The following is a 21,471-nucleotide window of genomic DNA, read 5'->3' as shown; positions in this document are numbered from 1 at the left end:
GCTTGCGACGATTCGAGATATTCTGTAGGTCTTGAATCTGATTGGTCAATATTATATATATTTCGAGATGGCGGGAAATCAAGAAATTGATTGCGCGGCAACTGTTGTTATCTGATACATCCGCTCGGCGCTGCTGTGCTTTTTGAAAATAAATGCTTCCTTAGAAACTAACGACCAACTTAAAATCGAAAAATCTCTTTCAATCTCACCAGATAAGTTTGCATATATAATTAATTTTTGTTTACTTTTAATAGACGAATGAATACACATTTTAAATTAGAAAATAAAATAAGCAAACATATAAATACGTATGCAAGATACTTTTACATTATTGCTTTAAATTTCTAAATTTTCGATTTTCCGCATTATTAGTGTCTATTCCAAAATTTATTAAGTCTGTTGTTTTTTTACGAAAATCAAGTTGAGATTCAATCGGTCGTAATCCCTGTTCATACCACCACCCGTATCTAAAATTGAAAAGCAAAAATAATTAAAACACAAAGAAATCAAAATTGAAATTTGTAATTCATTTCCTTAAGAGAATTCAAATTACGCATAACTAGTAAGTATAGCTGGTCTTTTTCTATAATCGCAATTATTTTCCTTCTGTTCTGTATTTCTTTCATGCGTATCAATCGCATTAAAATTCTCTGGCGTATTCTCATACTTCGAATAATATTTTGGCGTGATTAAATCACCTGTAATATATCATCCATAATGATTATTCTAAATGGGAGATAATAATAATGAAACAATAACAAATATTTATGTGTAATCTAAACATCTACACCAGAAATATATGTAAAAAATTATTTGCATAAATTAAATGTGCAATTGAAAGATTTGAATTATATGTGCATTTCATATTTATTAGAAAATTTTGCCTTAATTAAAATTTTTTTATAGATTTAATAAAATTCCAGTTAAAATTATCAAATTCGAAAAAAAAAAGAAAAAAATAAATAATTAATATACGGGAATTGAATAAATTTTCTAAAATATAATAATAAAATAATAAAATATAATTCAATATAAATCAAATTGTAGCGATCAATGAAACAAATATTCAATGGCTAATTAATTTATACATAGTAATTTAAAAAGCTATTTTTTAAGAAAAACTGTTTTAGAAATTTTTTTATGCAACATATATTTTTAAATGAATGTTTTTCGTTTATGTTTTCATAATTGATTACATTATATTATAATCAATATTTTCGAAGAATCCTCGAAACGAAGTCAAGCAATAAATTACGTACATCAGAAACTTTGGATTTGGACCTAGAAAAAACTATATTTTTAAAAATCCTAGGGAAACTTTTCCACCAATCATCCCCACACTTTAAGAAAAGTATATTCAAGGCGTCATATGGACGAGACAATTTGAAATGAATTTCTGATTGGTTAACTACATCATTTTGTTATTAGCCAATTAGAAACGTCTAAAAAAAAAATGTAAACTTTTACGGAAAACTAGGAAAAAAACAAGACATTTAATTTTCTCGAAGTTTTCAAGTATGTTGTTCATTGTGGCAGAGTAAAAAATAAAGAATGTAAATTTTCATTGTACACATATATCATTTCCCTATTTCTTCAAAATATATAATATAATAAATTTTCTATACATATACACGCATAAAAAAAATATATAAAAAATGGTAAACTATAATAAAATAAGCAAAATTTTTAAAAGTTAAATAACATTTCATTTTGTTATTTTCAATAATAGAATAGTTGTTGTTTGGAATTATTTTAATAAAAAATTTGATTAATTCTATTTTCTCCATTAAAGAGAAAACTAAAAAAAAAAGCTACGAAAAATTATAAATATTTCAATCGATGATCTTTTCGAATACGATGTTTCTTGTGATCGTTCAATAAAATGTGAAATTATACCACTATTTTAATTTAGTTTATCACTATTTTAATTCATTTATAATAATTTCGTCCTTCGATGTCAATATAATTAAAAGAAAAATACAAGTGCACATGATATCACACATATTTGAAATGTTTTAAAAAATCACACAAAAAATATACCTACCATTGATTTTCGATACACGTATGTTTGATTTGCCAAGTAATCTATCTTTGGAAAAGCATAATTTAAATGGTGGTGGTTTTTCAAATTGTTTATCCATCATCGATGAATTCGTACCACAAGAATTAATTCTATTCATCGTCTTCTTTCTTATCAATTTAATAAAACAATTGTTTTTATTTGTCGAATTGATGATGATCACTGTGCAATGTTACCAAGATGATATCCAATAAAAGTGAAAGGGACGAAAGGTAGGGGTATATTTATTTGGTCGATATATTTGGAGGAATCACATACATAGAGCAAGAAAAAAAATTGGAACTAGTATACAAAATTTTCGGTTTTTGATTTTTTCACAATAAATTATAATAATTAATATGGATCAGATATAGTTATAAAAATTGTTTTATTTTGACACATATGATTATATGATTAAATATAATTAAAAATGATCTAATATAATAACAATTGATTTTAATGTAGTTTAATGTTTTTCTAGTATTTCCCATATTATTCGAATAGTCTTATTAATCAGAGGTAATTAAATCAGATATTTAAAATTGATAGATACAATAAATTTAAAAAATATTATCAATAAATTTTAATTAAATAATAAATTAAAAGTTTTTTAACTAATTAAACAAATTAGTTTAAACTAAATTACAAATATATACTTACAAATTTAAAACATAAAAATTGCTGATAATAAAATAAAAATTTAAATTTTATAAAAATAAAGAGTTAGATATAAATATTTACACTAGAAGGAAATTTAAAGTTAAAAAACTATTAACATTATTTAATTTGTAACATTATAAAAAATAATGTTATTATATTAATAATGCTATTAATAATGTTATTAATTAATAAGAGACAATAATTTGTGTAAAATAAATTATAATTTTAATATTTTTAATTTTTAATTTGTGGAAAAATAAAATTTCAATTTCCACTAGAAAAATTTTTCAATAAATGTTCAATCATTGAATTAAAATATATTCAAAACTTTAAAATAAATTATTTAATCTATTCACTTACATTTTAATTTTATAATTTTATATTTTGCAAATATTTCCAGAATATAAAATATGACATGAATCATTTTAAATTTTTCTATGCTAATTCGGAATTCTGAAGATGAAAATAATTTAAAATATGGAATATTCCAAAGGTTTTTATTAAATTAGTAAATGATGAAGAGATTAATCAAACTTACAAATAAAATGATTAACTCAACTATATTTAATTAATTTTGAGAAGTAATTAATTAATTAATTGATTACATTGTATCTAATAATAAAGAATTTAGATATCAAGATTTTATAATATTATATTTATAATAATTAAAGATTATTATAAATTTTATTATTATTTATAACAATTTATTATTTATTTATAATAAATTAAGATTAGAAATTGATATTATAGTTTTTATGTTACGTTTTTAATTAGATTGCGAAATAGAATAATTTCAATAAATATTTATTTTCTTCAATTTTGTAGAAGAAAAAATAACTTGGAATATCGCTATTCCAAATTGTCTATCAGCCTAACGAAATTCTTACTTTGCATCTTATTTAAGTTTTTAAAGACATATATGTGTCAAAAATTGGAGTTTCAAAAAATTAACGAGGATAACGCGAAATTGAATTAATCGAGCGTGTATATGCATTTTTTTGGCTCAAAAATAAATGATAAAAAGATCAAATCAATCTGAGAGAAATCCATGATACTTTGTTAATACAACCGTATTAACAAATCGAAAAAAAAATTCTCAAAAATCGAGAATATGATCGAGAATATCGTTGTAGATAGAGACAGAAATTATCAGACCGCAAACAATCAGATATATTTTCCAGTTTATCGATTAAATGCTATTTTATTAGGAAGCTTACAAAGTTCTCATAAAGATTTGCTCGCTTTTACACGGAAAAAACAATGCCGTTCGCAAATTTTTACGATTCCCAAGTCCCGAAAATCCCCTCTTCTTCATCATTCTCTTTCTCACCTTTCTTTCACATCTCGAATTTTCGCACTCAAATTACTTTACAAGAGGTTGTTTATCTTTTTTTTTTTTTTTTTTTTTTTTTTTGGAAATTGTTTCTATCCGTACGATCTAAATATCATACACATAGAAATAGCAATTATGCTTCACACTTTCACATTTTCGTATTTGTGAAATGCATTCTTTTCGTTCTTATTATACCGCTTTTGTTGTCCGTTTTTTTTTTTTTTCTTTCTTTTTTTCATTCTCATTTGATCGCTTTCCGTGCGAAAGAGAACCTTTTAAAAGTTTCGCATCTTTTTTTCACAGAAAAAAAGGACGAGCATCGTTCTTACGATCAATTCGTAATTCTTGTCACAATATAGCCAATAGATCATCCAAAAATCGATGAAGGAGAGCAACGACGGGCTTCTTCGTAAGATATTTTACGGTATGAAAACTGGAAAGGAATCGAAATACACGTCTTCCGGTCCGGCAAATGGCTGAAATAAAAAGCAGACGAGGAAAAAAAGAAAAAAGAAAAAAAAAACCGATATTCGTTTGAAAAGTACTCGTGACATTTTTTTTTTTTTATTCGTTCTTTAAGGAATTTTTCATTTTTCTCTCATTCTTTCATCCTCTCATTCTCTCATTCTCTCATTCTCTCTTTCTCTTTCTTTTATACTATTTTTCTTTGTCTAAAATAAAGAACCGTAATGAAAATGCTATCTCTTCCGGGGTATACGTAACACGGCCTTTTTTCACGTGAAATTTTTATAAATTTAGAAAACACAGGGAAAATTATTATTATTATTATTATTATTATTATTATTATTATTATTATTATTATTATTAAAAGACAAAAATGCTAAAAAAAAAAAAAAAAAAAAAATCGAAAGTATTTTGTATTACCCGGAAGAAACTTACAAGCAATGTTTGCGCAAGCCGTGTCTTTGTATACCGTTGCGATATGTCGAGAGTTTGCAATATATATCTTTTTGACCGGTTCGTATAATTTTCGAGACCGATCGATCGAAAAATGTCTACATCAAAAAATATTCTCATCCTAATTTCGCACAAGATCACAAAATTTCATTCAAGATCCACAAAATACGTACAGAGTATATATACGTGTACGCTTACTCCGTGTCTGGATTGATTTTTAGAAATGAGAATTGTCAAGCTTTGAGAATGGAAAAAAAAAATATATGCGCAATATTTTAATTCTCCCTTTTATCCGACTAGTACACGCTTTAAGCGCTGTTACGCCGTTCAATGAACGAATAAACGAACAAATGAATAAACGAACAAACGAAGCTATGCTACAAGTGCATTCGCATAGTACGGATGAATCGCGACTTTTTTTTTTTTTTTTTTTTTTTTTTTTTTTTTTCTTTCTTTTGAATGATAGTCGAAGAAAGACTCGTCGGTATAGCGCAGCGGTACCTTAGCACATAATTTTATAAATCTATACTAAGGTATGTATTCTTTCGCTTATACACTAAATATTATTTTTTCCCGTTCGAGTTCATAACATATACACACGTGCGCACACACACATACACACACGACATACCAACTTATATATATACATCCATAGACGCATACAGAAAGAGCACGTAATTTTACTCGCGCGTATAATTCTTTCGTCTATACGAATGAAACGAAGATAGACAGATAGGCAGGCATACAGACGAACAAACACTCACGCACTCACATTGTTATTACAATTTTATAGATCTATAATATTATTATGGCCATGAATATTTCCTCTTTTTATATTCTGATTCGATTGCTTTCCTTACACAATATTTGTCGCTGCTCGTCCTTTACTCTACGCACTCTCTTCTCGCATTTGAATATCCCTTCGAAAAAGCATTTATCTACGCCGCATCGTTAACATATTGACGATATGAAACGGTGCACGCTCGATCGATATCAGGTTAGTGTCATTGCCGCTTCGAAGACGACAATGGAATGATGGCGTGGTTCAAGGGAGCGAAAATTGTACGAAACACATCCTGAAATAAAACAATATCGTGCGAGAAATAGATATCGGTCGAGAATGCATTTTTAGTTTTCTCATGAAACTATTGTATTACCAAGACTGTGGTTGATTACGCCATACGCTATTGTACATACATATATTATAAATGAACGAACGGAACAAGTAACAAAAATGTATCGTTAAAAATTCGAAGATGCAGTTTTTGAGAGAAAGATGTCAATAACGTGTGATCAATAGCGAGAATTAGGCTATGAAAGGTATGATATTATTACTCGTAGATGAAAATGTATTCAATCGTTTATTATTTCATCTTTTTCTTTTTTTTCTCTCTCTATTATTTTCATTTTTCTCTTCGCATTCGTATATTCTTTCCACTACCTCATCATACCTTTCGATTTACGAAAGAATTAAGAATAAAGAAATGGGAAAAGAATATGAGAAAATTACGAAGAAATTATGAAAAAATTACAAAAAAAAAAGAATTACGAAAAAGAGAAAAAGAAAATCGCGATACATTCGTGTTTCTTGATGGTTTCCATGATTAAAGAATCATGGTTGTAATTAATGTGTAACGCTTTTTTTCGTCTCTACGTCGTAAGCACGTGCAATGACGCATGCGTGTTCTCACATGATTCTCCTCTCGCTAGACGACAAATCGATAACGTTATTCTCGCTAACAAATGTTCCAATTTTCAAGAGAAATGTCGATTTTCCTTGAAATTTGAGGCATTTGGATGAGCATAACACGATGGAATAACCAAAGATTTGTTAACGATCGATTATATCGCTGTGGTCTTGTGACATTTACTCTCCATGGGAATCGAATAAAGGTTATGTGACAAAATGATATTTATGTTTGTAAGAAAGTTCAGAAAGATCGAATGTCCTCGAGAGGAAAGTGTAGTTTAGTAATGCTAATCGATCTTTACGAATCGATTTTCTGTTATTACCGTGTCATCATGCCGTTGGACAAAGTTTTTTCAGGGTTAATTTCAAGAAAGAACAAGTAACGATTAATTTTTCAACCCTGGATGGACTTCGATCGCATACAAATATCATAAGCTCTTTCTTCTTGGTTTCCTTCAAACGCGATAGTGTGTATGTAATTTATAACAAATTTGCGCAGCTCATTGTAACTGCCCTGAGTAAAGAATCCCCCCACCACAGCGCGACTCATCACTGTAACAATTATTGTAAGTATAAAATGAATATAAATAAATCTTAATGTTATCCATTATTAATTATGTTATTATTAATTTATCCATTCCTTAAAGAAAACATGTTTTCCAACATATCGAATAAAAATCGAATAAAATCTACTGAAAAGGATAATACTTTCGCGTATCATATGTTTGAAATTCATACGATTGCAATGTTTCATCGTATATAAAAAATGCAACATTCATTATTTGCATATAACATATTTATATTTTATTTATATTTTATGTAACGAAAATTATTCGATCAAAGGAAAATTTTTGGTTATTACTTGCAATCAATAGAGTCGAATCGCAACTGTAGATGGGTAGACGATAAAATGACATTTCGTCGATAAAACTCTACAAAAATACATAACAGTAATTAATGGATGTGATTTTTGTGTAATCTAGGTTTTCTTCGAGAAAGTTCACCCGTTAACGTACGTGCGCATGTGCACGTTATCGGATATATCTCTCGATCTCTCTCTGTGCTTCGTGTACATCTTCATTTCACTCCTTCATTCGGTATACTCTTAAATCACTTACGACGCAGGTACATTTTTTTTCTGTATTTTTTTTCTTATTTTTTTTCCTCTTTTTGTTAAACTAACTTTTTTTTTATCATCCTTATGTACTAAACTCCCTACAAAGATGCTTAAGAGACATTTACAAAAAATGGCCGTAATTATCGTTCCCCTTTTCCTTTCGATACAAACGCGTTTTTATTCCTTTCTTGGAATCTTCTTTAAAACATTTTTCAACTTACACTCTACTACATTCTTAGAAACCTACTGAGCAAACTATTCATAACATGCACCAAGATGCGCGATTTAATCTTCTTACCATTACACAAGTTTTTATCGTTCGAAGTTGCTGTTGCTATATTTCATCATTCTTAACAGATTATTTTTAGAAAAGAAAAAAAAAACTCGGAAATATTTCATTAAATCGTATCTACGCGTTCCAAAAATATTTAAGATGAAACTAAGAAACTAAAATAAACAAAGCAAATATAGGTATTATCGATAATTGATTCTTCATCAAACACAAATCATTTTCTCTTCTTTAGCGTCTTTCTGTGTATAGCCGTTTCGATAAATCGATATGAACGAGCATATACACATGAATTTCTCTCTAGATACTATATAACAGCGAAAGTACAGAAACATTATCTACCATGACTTATTTTTTTTATTTTTTTATTTTTTTTTTTTAATATTATGCTATATGTTTTATCTAATGAATATTAACAGTGGAATGTACATATTACAGATTTGAAGTTCCTATACGTTCCATACTAATGAAGAATTTTAATTTGAACCGGAATAGAAATATATGTGATTGTTTTGACTTTTTATATGTACATATGTTAAAATGTACAAATGTTAAAATCGTACACCTTAATACGTGGAAAATTTTTACTTATAAATTAGAAAAACTTCGTTTTGACAATCAACAATTTTTTTTCATTTATTTTTATGTTTTTTGAAGATATTTGGCAAGTAGAATTCAATAATATAAGTTTTGCATTCGGAAAATCATTGTATATCAAAAATTAAGGATTTAAAAATGCGATACTGTATAAAAAAGAGAGCAAATGAAGAACAGAACATTGAATTTGTAAATATGTGAAATATAATACAGACAAGATGGCTACTAGGACGGCACTTTTTTCATTATATAGTGTCATATAATTTTCTGTAGATATGATATTTTTGGTTAATATACGTACTTATTTTTATAAATGTATTGAATCTATTGGAATTAATCAATAAGATTCGATCTTTTGTTTAATCAACGAATAATTTCTGCAGTACATTAATTGGAAATTAGACTAAATTAGATTAAGTTAGATAAATTTTCAAAATGCCATCAAGTTATAATGATTTTTTAAATTTATTTAGGCAATGAATCATCCAAAACAAACTAGAACAATTTAACTGCAATTTCAAATTAAAAATTCTATTTGTATAAATAGAAAAATTAATTAGTAAAAATCTTACATATAGCAGATAATGTTATTATAATTAATAAAATATTTAATAAAAATATATATTTGTTTTTTAATATTTTAACTTCATGGATAACCATGACTAGTATCATTTTTTAATATTGATTTAATTATAGAATTCTTTGGATATTATTATTCCATTCTATTTTTAACACAATCCTTTGGTCTTTTATAATGAAAATATATCTAATTTTTTTTTCTCATGCCAGACATGCTCATCACACTAATATTAATATCTGATGACCAGAATAATGTTTTATATAAATATTAGATCATCCCATAAATAATATTATTCTAAAATAGTTGCAATTATAAGGAATCATTATTGTATATTTTTATTGTAAGCTTTTAAAATCAAACTATTATGAGAATATTATAGTGGAAAAATTAAATATGTTTTTAATAAAAATAATTGCTATTAGAAAATTACAAAGAAGTTTTTTCCACTTTAACAATATTTGACTATACACAGTACACAGCAACTACATACAAAAGTAATAATATCAAAAATTAAACAATTAACTCGCGTTAATATATATATTAAATCTATATATTCTTTTAGTTCAGCATCAAAGAATTATTATCTATTCTTTTTATTACAAAATTTTTTAAATTAGCAAAATCTTTGAAAATACAGATCAGAAAATTAAATACATTTAATAAATCTTTTAATTGAAAAGATAAGAAATTTCTTGGCAAAAGAATTAAAATTTTGCTTCCATTATAAAAAATCAATCTCGCAAATAACACTCAATTAATTAAAAATATATAAATAGATATTATTTTTCTATGGAAACTTTATACTTTTAAAATAATATTACTTATGAGATGGTCTAATTTTTAATTTATAAATATTATATATCAAATAAGTAAATTCACTTTTGTATCCCTCAAAAGTTGCTCATTACAAATCAAGTAATAAGCTATTTAGTGTATTCATGTATAAATTATTTTAAGTTTAAAAATATTGTAAAAATAATTTATAAGGAAAAATCCATACATTGAGGTGTACGACATTAATTGTTACTGTATATGTATGAAATTTGTGCTGTATTTGCTTATGTTCGTTCATATTATTTAACGAATATATTGTAAAGCAACATGCAACATATAAATCGAACGAATACTGTATCTTTATGAACTTAAGTGCAAAAAACAAAAAACATTGAATAGTTTTGTCGAAATGAAACTAAAGCATAACGGGAAGAAAAAGAGAAAAAAAAAAGATAAAAAAGAGAAAAGAGAGAAAACAGAAAAACGGGAAAAAAAGATATTCGGATACGATGTTTTAAATCCCATGTCAGGAATGGAAATTTACGAAGAATTATTGTCTGACTGAGTGTCGTGTACTGTTGGCGTCGCGCGCAGTTGATTGTGTATCGGAGTGAAGACACGTTTTTATGTCGTCGCCCCATATGTCGCTGTACAGAATATGCTCGTGTATGTATAATAATCGTCAATTGTCGAGCAAATCATTGTAATGCGACTCTAGTTATTTTTAACGAAACACAACTCTTCTCTTAGCCAATCATAAAATAGCTTATATCATTGTTACCCTTTGTCAATTATCGATAGATAACATTACTGTACACACTTCTTTCGTATCCGTATATGCAGATGTGTAAATATGAATTATACGCGGTACCAAGAAAGGAGATCTTTGTTTTCTCTCGTAAAAATGTCACCTTTCAGCCACTAGGGGACGCGATAACTGCTTTGTTCGTTTGACGTTCTAACAGATCTGAACGAGCTTTTAAACGGCGCTGCATCAAACGGCTCTCGCTAGGCGGTGACAAACCAAACAGTTGATGAAGCGATGAATCCTTACCAATCATTCGATTTTTCCCAATGGCTTTTGATTCGATTAAATCGATACTCGAATGAACCGAACAAGATTTTACACGCGAATTAGCATCAAATTCGTTTGAGGAATGAGTCGCGCAAAGCTTACTGTGTTCTGATAATTCGCTGCTTGAATCGGACATGTGCCCGTAAGGATGGTTATCTTCATCTGTGGATGAAGTAGACAATCTCGGTTCCCTCTTCTCCGCTAATTCCTCCAAATTCACGGAGAAATGTTGAAGTACAACACGATTCACAGCCATCGCCGATTCAGCAAACGCCGAGAGTTCTCTAGCAGAATTGTTTCTTCTATGAACAATAAAGATATACTTAATAAATTATATTTGTAGAATTAATCAATAAATCTAAGTTTATATCATACTTTTAAAATTGAATTATTTGGTAATTATCATGGATATGAACCTGATAATATGAGGAGTTGTAAGAGATTTTTCAGTATTTTCAACGGAACTTGGACCAGGATTAATCCATGGATGTTTCAAAATACTCTCGGCGCTAAGCCTTTGATGAGCTTCTTTTACCAGCAGGCCTCTGATCAAATCTTTTGCGTCTTCCGAAATACACCTCCATTCGTTGTCTGGAAATTCATACCTGCCTTCCTGAATACTTGTAAATAGAAGCTCTTGGCAAGCCTGACAATTTTCGCCTCTCTCCCAACCACAGTCGGAACCGCAATTCCCATAGAAAGGTGGATAACCACAAAGGAGAATGTACATAATCACACCAAGACTCCAGAGATCACAACGTTTGTCATAATAATTCGCTTCTCCGATAAAAGCTTCCACAACTTCTGGAGCCATGAAATCGGCACTGCCAACTGGCGTTAAAAGTTGCGGAGTAGCTACAGGACTTGACAATGAGTTATTGAATTTTATGCCTGAGCCAAGATCAAAATCGCACACTTTAATTGGTGTTAACTTATCCGGATACACACACAAGATGTTTTCGGGTTTCAGATCTCTATGAGCAATACCTACATAAAAAAAAATATATATATATATATATATATATTCGTTCAAATAATTTCGAGGAAATGTATATTTTATATAATAGTTAATGGAAATTGCATTACCTTTCTTATGAAGGAAATTTAATGCGCTTGCGATCTCTTGAATTATCTGACTTGCTTCTCGTTCACTGAAATGAATTCTTTCTTGTATCCGGCTCAACAATTGACCACCGTTTACTTTCTCAAATACCAAATAAAACTTTTCTTCATCTTCGAAAAACTCGATTAATTGAATAATGTTTGGATGTCCTTGACAATGATGAAATGTTTCGACTTCTTTGAATACACGTGCCCGTGCATGACCAGGAATTTTATCAATAATTTTGACAGCATATTCCAGGTCTGTATAAAGCGACCTGCAAGTCTGAACCGAGGCGTAAGCACCTTCACCAAGAACTTCGCCAGTCAATCTGTACAGTTCTGAAACAAACATAGCAAAATTTGATAATTGTAATAATAAAAATAATATATATATATATATATATATATATATATTTAATCTTGAATGATTAATTTTTTTTTGAAAAAAAAATATAAGTACTCTATATATGAGTTTTGAAAAATGAATAAATACACAATAGAAGGGAATAAAGAGAGGCTAGGACTAGGCAGTACGAGGTAGAGGGAAATAGGGGGAAAACCGAAAGAGAGAAGCGAGGTTGTCCAAAAATAATCGTACCGCGTCACGTACGCAAAAACAGTTCATGTTTCGTAGTAAGCACATCCTTTATTATTGTTCGTGTGAGTAATGTTACTGTTTTATTCATGTGAAAAAATTAGAAATTGGAAAAATTGGAAAAAGCTTACAGAAAAATTTTGGTGATTTTAATATAATACTTTCTTTTGTTTCTAAAATTGAAGGTTCTATTGGAAGATATGTATTGATTTTGATTTTTTTGTATCATTTCATTTATTTATTTCAATCTTTTTTAAAAATATCATGTGCATTTTATTAAATGAATATAACTAAATCACATTCTTTATGAACATAAAATTTTCTTCAATTTGATTTTCTTTAAATTTGAATAAAAAATGCTCGCTTTCTATTAAACTCTTCAATTATTAATTGGATTAATAAAGATTACATTATTTAGTATAACGTATATTTAACTTTGATATTATTGTTTATAGTACATGCTGCAAAATATTGTTTTATAGTTGTTATATTGCTTTTAGAAAATTAATCGTTGTTAGAGAAAAAAAATTATTATATCTTAAAATTATATATGAATTATTCATATAATGTATTCAATGTTAAGGCCAAAAGGAGATCAAACATAAGTAAATATTCGTTAAGCACTACGCATATAAACATACGTATTCTTTCTATCTTTCTCTCTGTCCGAGAACTTTAAATTTCTTGTTCACTCTTGCCTGACCCCCACCTCACTTTCACAATAACATGACGCTTCCGTTCCATTCTATCCGGCTCGTCGTTCATTTGTTCGTTCCCTGGTTCAACGTTGCAACTATATATTTCAAGCTGCTATCAACTCTCTTTTTACCTTCCCTTTTCTGTTCCCTAACCAACAGTTTTGCTCTCCCCCTAGCTCCCACCTATTTGCCTCACGCCAAAGATACGATTCTGCTTGGCAACACCGCCGACGAATACCTAGCAACCAGAACCCGATAATACACTTCCATGTCTCCATCATACCCATCCACCCCACTCTTTACAGTTAAAGTACATCGTCAATTTAATTCTATATTTTTTTAATTTGATATCATGATACATAATCGATATACTAAATTTGTTTACTATATTATATATTTAATACATAATATATATTTGTCAATGATATTTTTAATTTTTTTTTAAATAATAACTACTTCTATAATAAATAAAAATTCAACGAACAAAAAAAATAATATAATTTTCAAAAATATTAACATATTTAATACGTGCTAAGAAAAGCATAAGTTGTGAACTAATAAAGAATAATTTGTCCTTGAATTACTTTGAAAATTATAAAATTTTAATTAATTTAGAGATATCAACAACAAGAAAAAAGTATCTATTATTAAAAATATTAAAAAAATTAAAAATAAATAGAATTTCTATAAATTGTATTATGAAAAATAACTAATAATAAAAATAAAAACAAAAATAGTAAAAAATTCACAGTGCAAATTGCACAAAGCTAATATAATTGGTATTTGGAAAAAAAAATATAAAAAAAAGTATGAAAGATAAAAAAAAATTTTAAAAAAGAGTTTCTGAAATATATACATATACATGTACATATGTATCAACGAGTTAACCCGTGGCCCAGATTGTATATGTATAACGTACATATGTAAGTATACGGGTGCACTCATGCCTAGTTCTCTCACTAGTAGCAGAGTACAGAGCAGGAAGCTTCTCGAACACAAACTCTACAGTACTATACTGTACTATACTATACTATATTATATCGTACAAATCGATCGCATGATATGACATAATGGTTTCAAGCAGTGAACTCGGTCAATAATTACAAAAAAAAAAAATAGAAATTATATTTTCATTATAATTTTATTATTAAATGATGCTTTTTATTGACATATAAGAATCTAAAAATAATATTGATAGATAAAATTAATGTCCAATTATTTTTTAATCTTTAAGATATAACAACATGCATCTTCATGCACATCTACTTTTATTGTACAAGATTATAATTTGATGGAACTTTTTTAAAAAAATGATTTATTATTCAAATAATTCACGAAGAGTACAAATTAAATAAATATTGATCAATAATTGATTATACATTGTGATTCCAAAAATATTTTTAAATAATTATATTGTAATTACATCTTATAATTAATTTTTAACATTTTCATCATGCATTCCAATTTTTTTTAATAATTAAGTCATTTAAAAATATGATAATAAATATATATACATATCAAAACTTGATTGGAATTGTTTTTTTTATTATAATATATAATTATAATATATAATATATAATTTTTCATAAAATATATTCTATATGACCGGACTAATAAATAGAAAAATGATCGGTCATTGTATTAAAAAGTAAAATTAAAGTAGTCATGCGGTTAATTATATTAAATCAATAATTTATATAAATTTCTTAAATGAATTATTATTATCTTAATATTAATTTTAAATTTGTACAAGATTATATATTTAAATAAAATAATTATAAAACATAAAAGAAAGACATTATTAATTTAATTTTAACTCAATTGTATATTCACGAAAACAATTTATAATACAATTTATAATCTGCTATAGATAATATATTATTTGATGATTTTCTTATGTAACGCATAGTTCACATCATTCGATCAATCATAATTTTAGAACATTTAAAAATAACTCAATAAGAAAATTTTAAAAGACCTTAAAAAATTGTAATAATTATCTATAGGTACTGTGTAATGTATTTGATGTGTAATGATTATAAATATAAATGTTCATAGTATGTGAAAAAATTAGATATTAAATCGTGTTTATTGATAAAAAATATTTTTATAATTCAATTAACGTCATACGATACACAATTACAACATTGTTTATGCTTCGTTATACATATTTGTCACAATATACGAGCATATGAATTTTTTAATTTTTAACATACACACAATCTTTTCATATTGAATTTTACCTTGGAAGCAAGAAGACATTAAGGATGATCCAGAACGTTTCTTCTTGCGTCTTTTGCGCCTAGCTTCTTCTTGTCGAGCTTGCACCGCGCTCATAGATTCGCCCGTGGAATTCACGGTATCTCTGCAATTTGCATCTTCTAAAACAAAATAACAATGTATGCTTTAAATAATTACAAAACTTTGCAATTAAACATAAAAATTATATAGAAAAATGAATAGAAGATTTTTTAAAGATTTTATTAAATATGAAATTATAGATATAATTAATAAATAATTAATCAAATATTAAGAATCTGTTTATTTAGAAAAGTTAAATATATGAATCTAATATATTTTGTTATTATAATATAAATTATATAATATTATACAATTATACAATATAATTTATATAATAATTATATAAAATAATTTAATAATAAAATAATTTATAAATTTGTTATAATGTTAATTTATAAGTTTGTTACAAAAAAAATGAAACAAAAAATGAAAAAAATTCGAGAATTTTCAGAAATAATTTTTAGAAATTAAATTTAGATATAGAAGAATTTTTAAAAATATAAAATGCAACAATTACATTATAGTTGTTTGTTCGCTAAAAAATTTATTGAGCAATCAAAAGAATATATACTAAATTGTGTTAATATTATAGCAGACACAATGTACACTTTATTTTTGTGCATATTTATCTATACATTGGCTGATTTCAAACAAGGTTTTCTCACTTTACATATTAATAATATTTATATCATATCATGGATGATTGTATATTTAATTTGTTTTTTTAATTTAATATAATTTAATATAATTTTTTTAATTTAATTTAATAAAAGTTCATATATATATATATAAATGAATATATTAATTTATAATTTATTAATTACATAACATTGATATACATTTTCTCGAAGAAGATAGAAATTTCTATGAATCATAAATTACAAATATTATTAAAATATATAAATCTTGTAAATTATTGAAACAATATCAATTTGCTAATAATTCAATCAATGAATTTATATATAAATGAAAATGCAAATGAAAAAATATATATTATTATAAAAATATATATTATTACAAAATTAAAAAAATAAACTGAGTGGTTAAAAACATTAAACAAATTTTTTAAAATTTGAATTTTAAAAATTATTCGATAAAATATAAAGAATCGCGCGTAACCGCCATATTCGATTGAATTGAAAGTGTATGAATTGGTAAGTTGACAAGGAGAAACATTGCATATACGAAACATGTAATAGAAGGATCAATTTAGTAATAGAAAAATTGTAACGATTAGGCCATTTTCAATCTTCAAACATTGTATTTATTATCAAACTTAATTGTTGATTATCATAAGTTCAAAATTATGAATTTGAAAAAAAACCGGTAAATGCATGTTTTAACCTTCTAACATAAAAAACTCATATTCATTAGTGAAAAAAATATGCAATCAAATGAAAGTTATTTTCCATATTTTTTTAATTATTTTTTCAACACCAAATAGTAATTTAGATGAGAATGAATGTATCTTTTGATTGTTTCGCATCGACGATGCAACGCAATGCAATGCAAGAAGCAACACAACCGAGCATTGAGAGCTCAGAGTTCAATGACTGACACAGAAAAGGAACGCCGCCATCTTACGCGAGATATACGTGTACGAAAATATTATTACCGCGTTTGCAAAATCTGTGACAATAGACAAACCAAAATAAACAAATGGAACAACTATACATAAATAAACTACGTTGCCTCTTGAATGTTTGCTTGAAGTTATTTAACGTTTAATAGAACGTATATGAAAATTCAATTTGTTTTAAGTTTAAAATTTGTTTTAAAGTTCGAAATTAAATGATTTCTTTCTACAAATTGTAGAAAATAATAAATAATTCTTAATCCGAAAAATTTTTTATATTTTCTCTGAATTGAAATATTAATTATACTGACATATATTTATTGTATCAATAAAAAAAATATCTTCCAAGAGATCAAATATATTAAAATCTCTTTGGAACAAACTATTCCCTTTAAAAAAGAAGGGTAGCAACGAATTCAACGTACATACAAGGATTTTTCATCTTTCTCTCTTTTTTCTTTCTCTCTCTTATTCCTTCCCCCTTTTCTTTGTTTGGGTTACCCTTACCGACACCCTTTACGATTTGCATCCAATTCGAACGAGACCCAACTAACCCACTTTGACCCTTGAAAATAATTCAACAATAAATATATATATATATATATATATATATATTTATCGTTGTAACTCTGTCGTGCTTTGCTTCGATATGTTCTTTCTCACATTCGCATTCTTCATTGCGTTTTAGCTTCATACAACACAGAGTTATTATTCTGTATTTTGTTATTCGTCCCTTTCGACATCGCAATCGTATTTTTAATATATTATTATTATTATATATTATTATATATTATATATCAATTATTAAAAACAATTTATTAATAAGATATCAAACCAAAAAATATATGAATATATTTTATATTTTGTGTCGTATAATATATTTCGTTCGAAATACAAGAATAGTTATTTTTGTTTCAAAATAGAAAAAATAAAATAACAATACATATACGTAGATGTATATTAAGATATATATATGAAGTGATATTGATTTAATCTTTAAACTTTTTATACAATATTTATATTAATTAAATAATTCGGAATAATTAAAATTTTAAATATTAGTTTTGAGAATATTAATAATATATAATAATTGAAAATGTCAAAGTTATTATAATTAAATTATAAGAAAATATATTCTATTATATGCTAGAACAAAATATAATAGAAATGAAAATGTAAGTGAACGGATTTAAAATGTAAGTGAAGAATTTTGCAATTTGAATTGAAAGAACGAAGAAGCTGGCAATGTGCGCACCGGCTTCGAGAAAGTTCTTCCGTCAACCGACTCCGATTGTCACGTATCGTGTGCTCTTCAACAATTAATCTTGAAAATTTTAATCCATTATCTCAATTATTTTATATCTTTTTTTTATTTCTATATAAATCGAACTCGAATTTTCAGTCGAAACGATATTTCTCTTTTTTTCGATTAATGACGAAATTCATATGAAAGAATAACATAATAAATTATACATGACAATCATTTATTTAAAATAAAATATAATACTGAAATACATCTATTAAAAAGTTATGTTAAATGAATAACTATTAATGATATTATTTTGAATTTTTACTAGTGAAAGATTAAAATTATATCAAATTTCATCATGATCATGTTTAATTTGAAGTGAATTGAATTAACATTTATTATAAAAAGAGTTCATACCTCTTGCAACCTCTTGACAACCGTCTTCTCGTTCTTCCAAGATTTTCTCCACCATTTTCGCACAGTTACCACAAGCTTCGGTTTAATATCCAGAAAAGAGTCAAAAAAGAAAAGTGAAGTTCTTATTCAAAACAAAACTTTCTTTTAATTTTTTTCTTCTTTGAATCTCCCTTCTTTTTCAATTAACAAACAACAATGAAACTTCCTCTCTTTTTCGCTCTTAACCCGATATCAATAATTATAAAAAAGAGTCAGTCGTATATACAAAAACATCTATATCCACTAAGTTACTGATATAATCTCCTTTCCCACTATCTTAACTTTTTAAACCACTATGCTTCTCTCAATTCTTTCTCTCTTTACCGACGTATACTTCCTTTCTTTTTCTCTTTCTTCTTCGGGATAATTCGATGTATATCAGCGTCGGTATCACAGATATAAATAAATATATAAAGGTTATCTATTCCTCTGTTTCTCTAACTCTTGCGATTTATAGGAGCGACAAACGATGCTACTGTGGTAGACAATACCCGGTATAGCTGAATCGTTTGAATAAATACTATCACAGACTTTGACACTGCGCTTTTTCTTTTCTTTTCTTCTCAATTATCTCTCACTTATTCTTCTTTCTTTCACTTTTTTATTACTTTTTTCTCTTTACTCTTTCTCTTCACTGTCTCCAATGATATGAACAAAGTTCTTTCTGTCTTCTCCACTGCCTTTAATCTGATGAGATATTAAATATCGCGGATAAATCTGTTCCGCGAGAAATGAAATTGTTATACAACTTCTCGATGCCTTCTCGACTTCTCTTCTCCAGCGTCAAAACTTCTGCTCCCTCGATTCCTTCTTCTCTGCTCCTACCCTGAGACTTTTCGCCGGATAAAACAAAGTTTTTCCGTATGCGAAAATCTCTGGATGGTCGCTGCTCCGTTGTCGGTATCGCACAGCCTTTCGCACGTAGCGGTAACCCGGCTCGGAAGCGCATTAAAAAAATCCTTCAGCTAACACATCGAGTCTTTTCTTTTACCTTCCCTCACTGCACGGCAGTTGGTTTCCGACTGAACCTCGCAAGATGGCCGCTTCGCTTACTAACAACCCCTCCACTCTCTTTCGTCGCTGTTCTCGTCCCGGCATCGACGAGTCCTCGATCCCCACCACGCTGTCATTACTGCCGCTACCCTCCTCCCTTTCCGTTGCTTCTACGTAGCATCGAGCAACTTCGTCGACGCCCTCTGAAACGGCGCCGCGTCACGTAGCTTCTAGGCAGGGGCTCTCGTTTTTCGAAGAGACAAAACTACTACACTAAAGCCACGTAGTTACCGAATTGAATGATGCAATTTTTATCTAGCTTGCAATTCTATTTTTAGAGAATTCGTCATCGATATTATTTAAGTAAACACGATCTTGACATTCACGTTAATAAATAAAACTCATATTTATCATATATGAATCATCAATATGAATGATTGAAATGCAATATTGAAACTAACAATTAAAGAATTATTACAATTAAAGAAAATTAAATATTAAAACTACCTTTCTTCTTCTCTTCCATCCTTAGTTCTTTCCTTTCTCTCTTTCTCTGTGTAACACTTTTTTCGTCTAATTTTTACAATTTGTTCAAGAGCGTATGAGAATCACTGATTGCTCTCGTATGTTTGGAATCGACTTGCCGGTAATAACGCCATTCTGTACGTAAGATTTCATCATGAATGTTTTTTCGAAAAGCTTGAGTAAAACGTGTTTATCGACCCAATGGTTAGATTATATGTGCAAGATCTTTACAATTTAGCATCATTTATACCCGCATTATGAGGGATCTGAGCCAGATAAACATAGAGGAACGGGAAATATCGCCGAAGCGGTCGCGGCGTGCGTTGTTTTAGGAAGGGATGCGCGCGCACAATGGCCACGTATAACATCACGCGACATAGAAAAAGAATCGAGAGAGACAACCAAGACGAAGTACGAAAGTATTTCTGTTTAAATTTATGTGAAGATGTGCACGTAAAATGAAATACGAAAGAAGAAGATAAAGAATACGGGAAAGAAAAACGACAACATTTCTCGTATTCTATAGTAGTCAAATGTAGACATATACACATACAAATGCATTTATATACGTAGTTTTTATGCTACGCGCAGACTCGTGTCGGCCATCGAAGTTTGTTTTCAATCGGCCGACATCGCGTGAACTTGTTGCCCGTATAATCTGTATGGTATTGCGTCGTAAGTTTATTAGCCGTATTATTATTACGTAACATTATACGGTCATTTATTTACCTGGCCATGCGATCTACAGTTTTATATATTTGATTTTAAATTTAAAATTAAATCGGAATGAAGCGTTTGCCCAATTAGAAATTTTATTATATATTCTAATCTTTTTATATTATTATGATTCATATTTCGAGAATCGATCTGTTTATTAGCTTC

At 27.6% G+C, this 21,471-nt stretch overlaps 2 protein-coding genes across 5 annotated transcripts; both read right to left on the bottom strand.

Moving 5' to 3' along the window:
• Positions 1-328: 328 nt before the first annotated feature.
• On the bottom strand, positions 329-2,183 carry LOC122717715. The gene is made up of 3 exons (XM_043942048.1): positions 2,045-2,183; positions 554-698; positions 329-467 (listed from the first exon to the last, which is right to left on the bottom strand). Exons 1-3 carry the CDS (start codon positions 2,178-2,180, stop codon positions 329-331), a joined length of 420 nt encoding a protein of 139 aa, XP_043797983.1. The 5' UTR covers positions 2,181-2,183.
• Positions 2,184-9,987: 7,804 nt separating this feature from the next.
• Positions 9,988-20,827, bottom strand: LOC122717671 (MAP kinase-interacting serine/threonine-protein kinase 1-like). Of its 4 annotated transcripts, XM_043941940.1 has the most exons (6): positions 20,572-20,804; positions 19,033-20,337; positions 15,733-15,870; positions 12,179-12,535; positions 11,509-12,079; positions 9,988-11,394 (listed from the first exon to the last, which is right to left on the bottom strand). In XM_043941940.1, the coding sequence occupies exons 2-6, from the start codon at positions 19,085-19,087 to the stop codon at positions 10,932-10,934; spliced, it is 1,584 nt and encodes a 527-aa protein (XP_043797875.1). In that variant the 5' UTR covers positions 19,088-20,337; positions 20,572-20,804; the 3' UTR covers positions 9,988-10,931. The 4 variants fall into 4 exon arrangements, with proteins under 4 accessions (XP_043797875.1, XP_043797878.1, XP_043797876.1 ...); XM_043941943.1 differs by lacking the exon at positions 19,033-20,337 and having other exon boundaries at positions 20,572-20,821; XM_043941941.1 differs by lacking the exon at positions 20,572-20,804 and having other exon boundaries at positions 19,033-20,539.
• Positions 20,828-21,471: the final 644 nt, after the last annotated feature.

This window comes from Apis laboriosa, unplaced genomic scaffold, assembly GCF_014066325.1.
Source record: "Apis laboriosa isolate Shangri-la unplaced genomic scaffold, ASM1406632v1 scaffold56_cov145, whole genome shotgun sequence".
NCBI lineage: Eukaryota > Metazoa > Arthropoda > Insecta > Hymenoptera > Apidae > Apis > Apis laboriosa.
The sequence above is the reverse complement of the archived record's forward strand: the minus strand, read 5'-3'. Positions and strand labels throughout refer to the sequence as shown.

Coding starts and splice junctions, on each gene's coding strand:
- LOC122717715 (XM_043942048.1), bottom strand. CDS start 2,180: ATGAATAGAATTAATTCTTGTGGTACGAATTCATCGATGATGGATAAA. Junction 699..2,044: donor ACGTGTATCGAAAATCAATG/GTAGGTATATTT, acceptor GATATATTACAG/GTGATTTAATCACGCCAAAA. Junction 468..553: donor GCTATACTTACTAGTTATGC/GTAATTTGAATT, acceptor TTTCAATTTTAG/ATACGGGTGGTGGTATGAAC.
- LOC122717671 (XM_043941940.1), bottom strand. CDS start 19,087: ATGGTGGAGAAAATCTTGGAAGAACGAGAAGACGGTTGTCAAGAGGTT. Junction 15,871..19,032: donor TTGTCAAGAGGTTGCAAGAG/GTATGAACTCTT, acceptor ATTTTGTTTTAG/AAGATGCAAATTGCAGAGAT. Junction 12,536..15,732: donor AATGTCTTCTTGCTTCCAAG/GTAAAATTCAAT, acceptor TGTTTGTTTCAG/AACTGTACAGATTGACTGGC.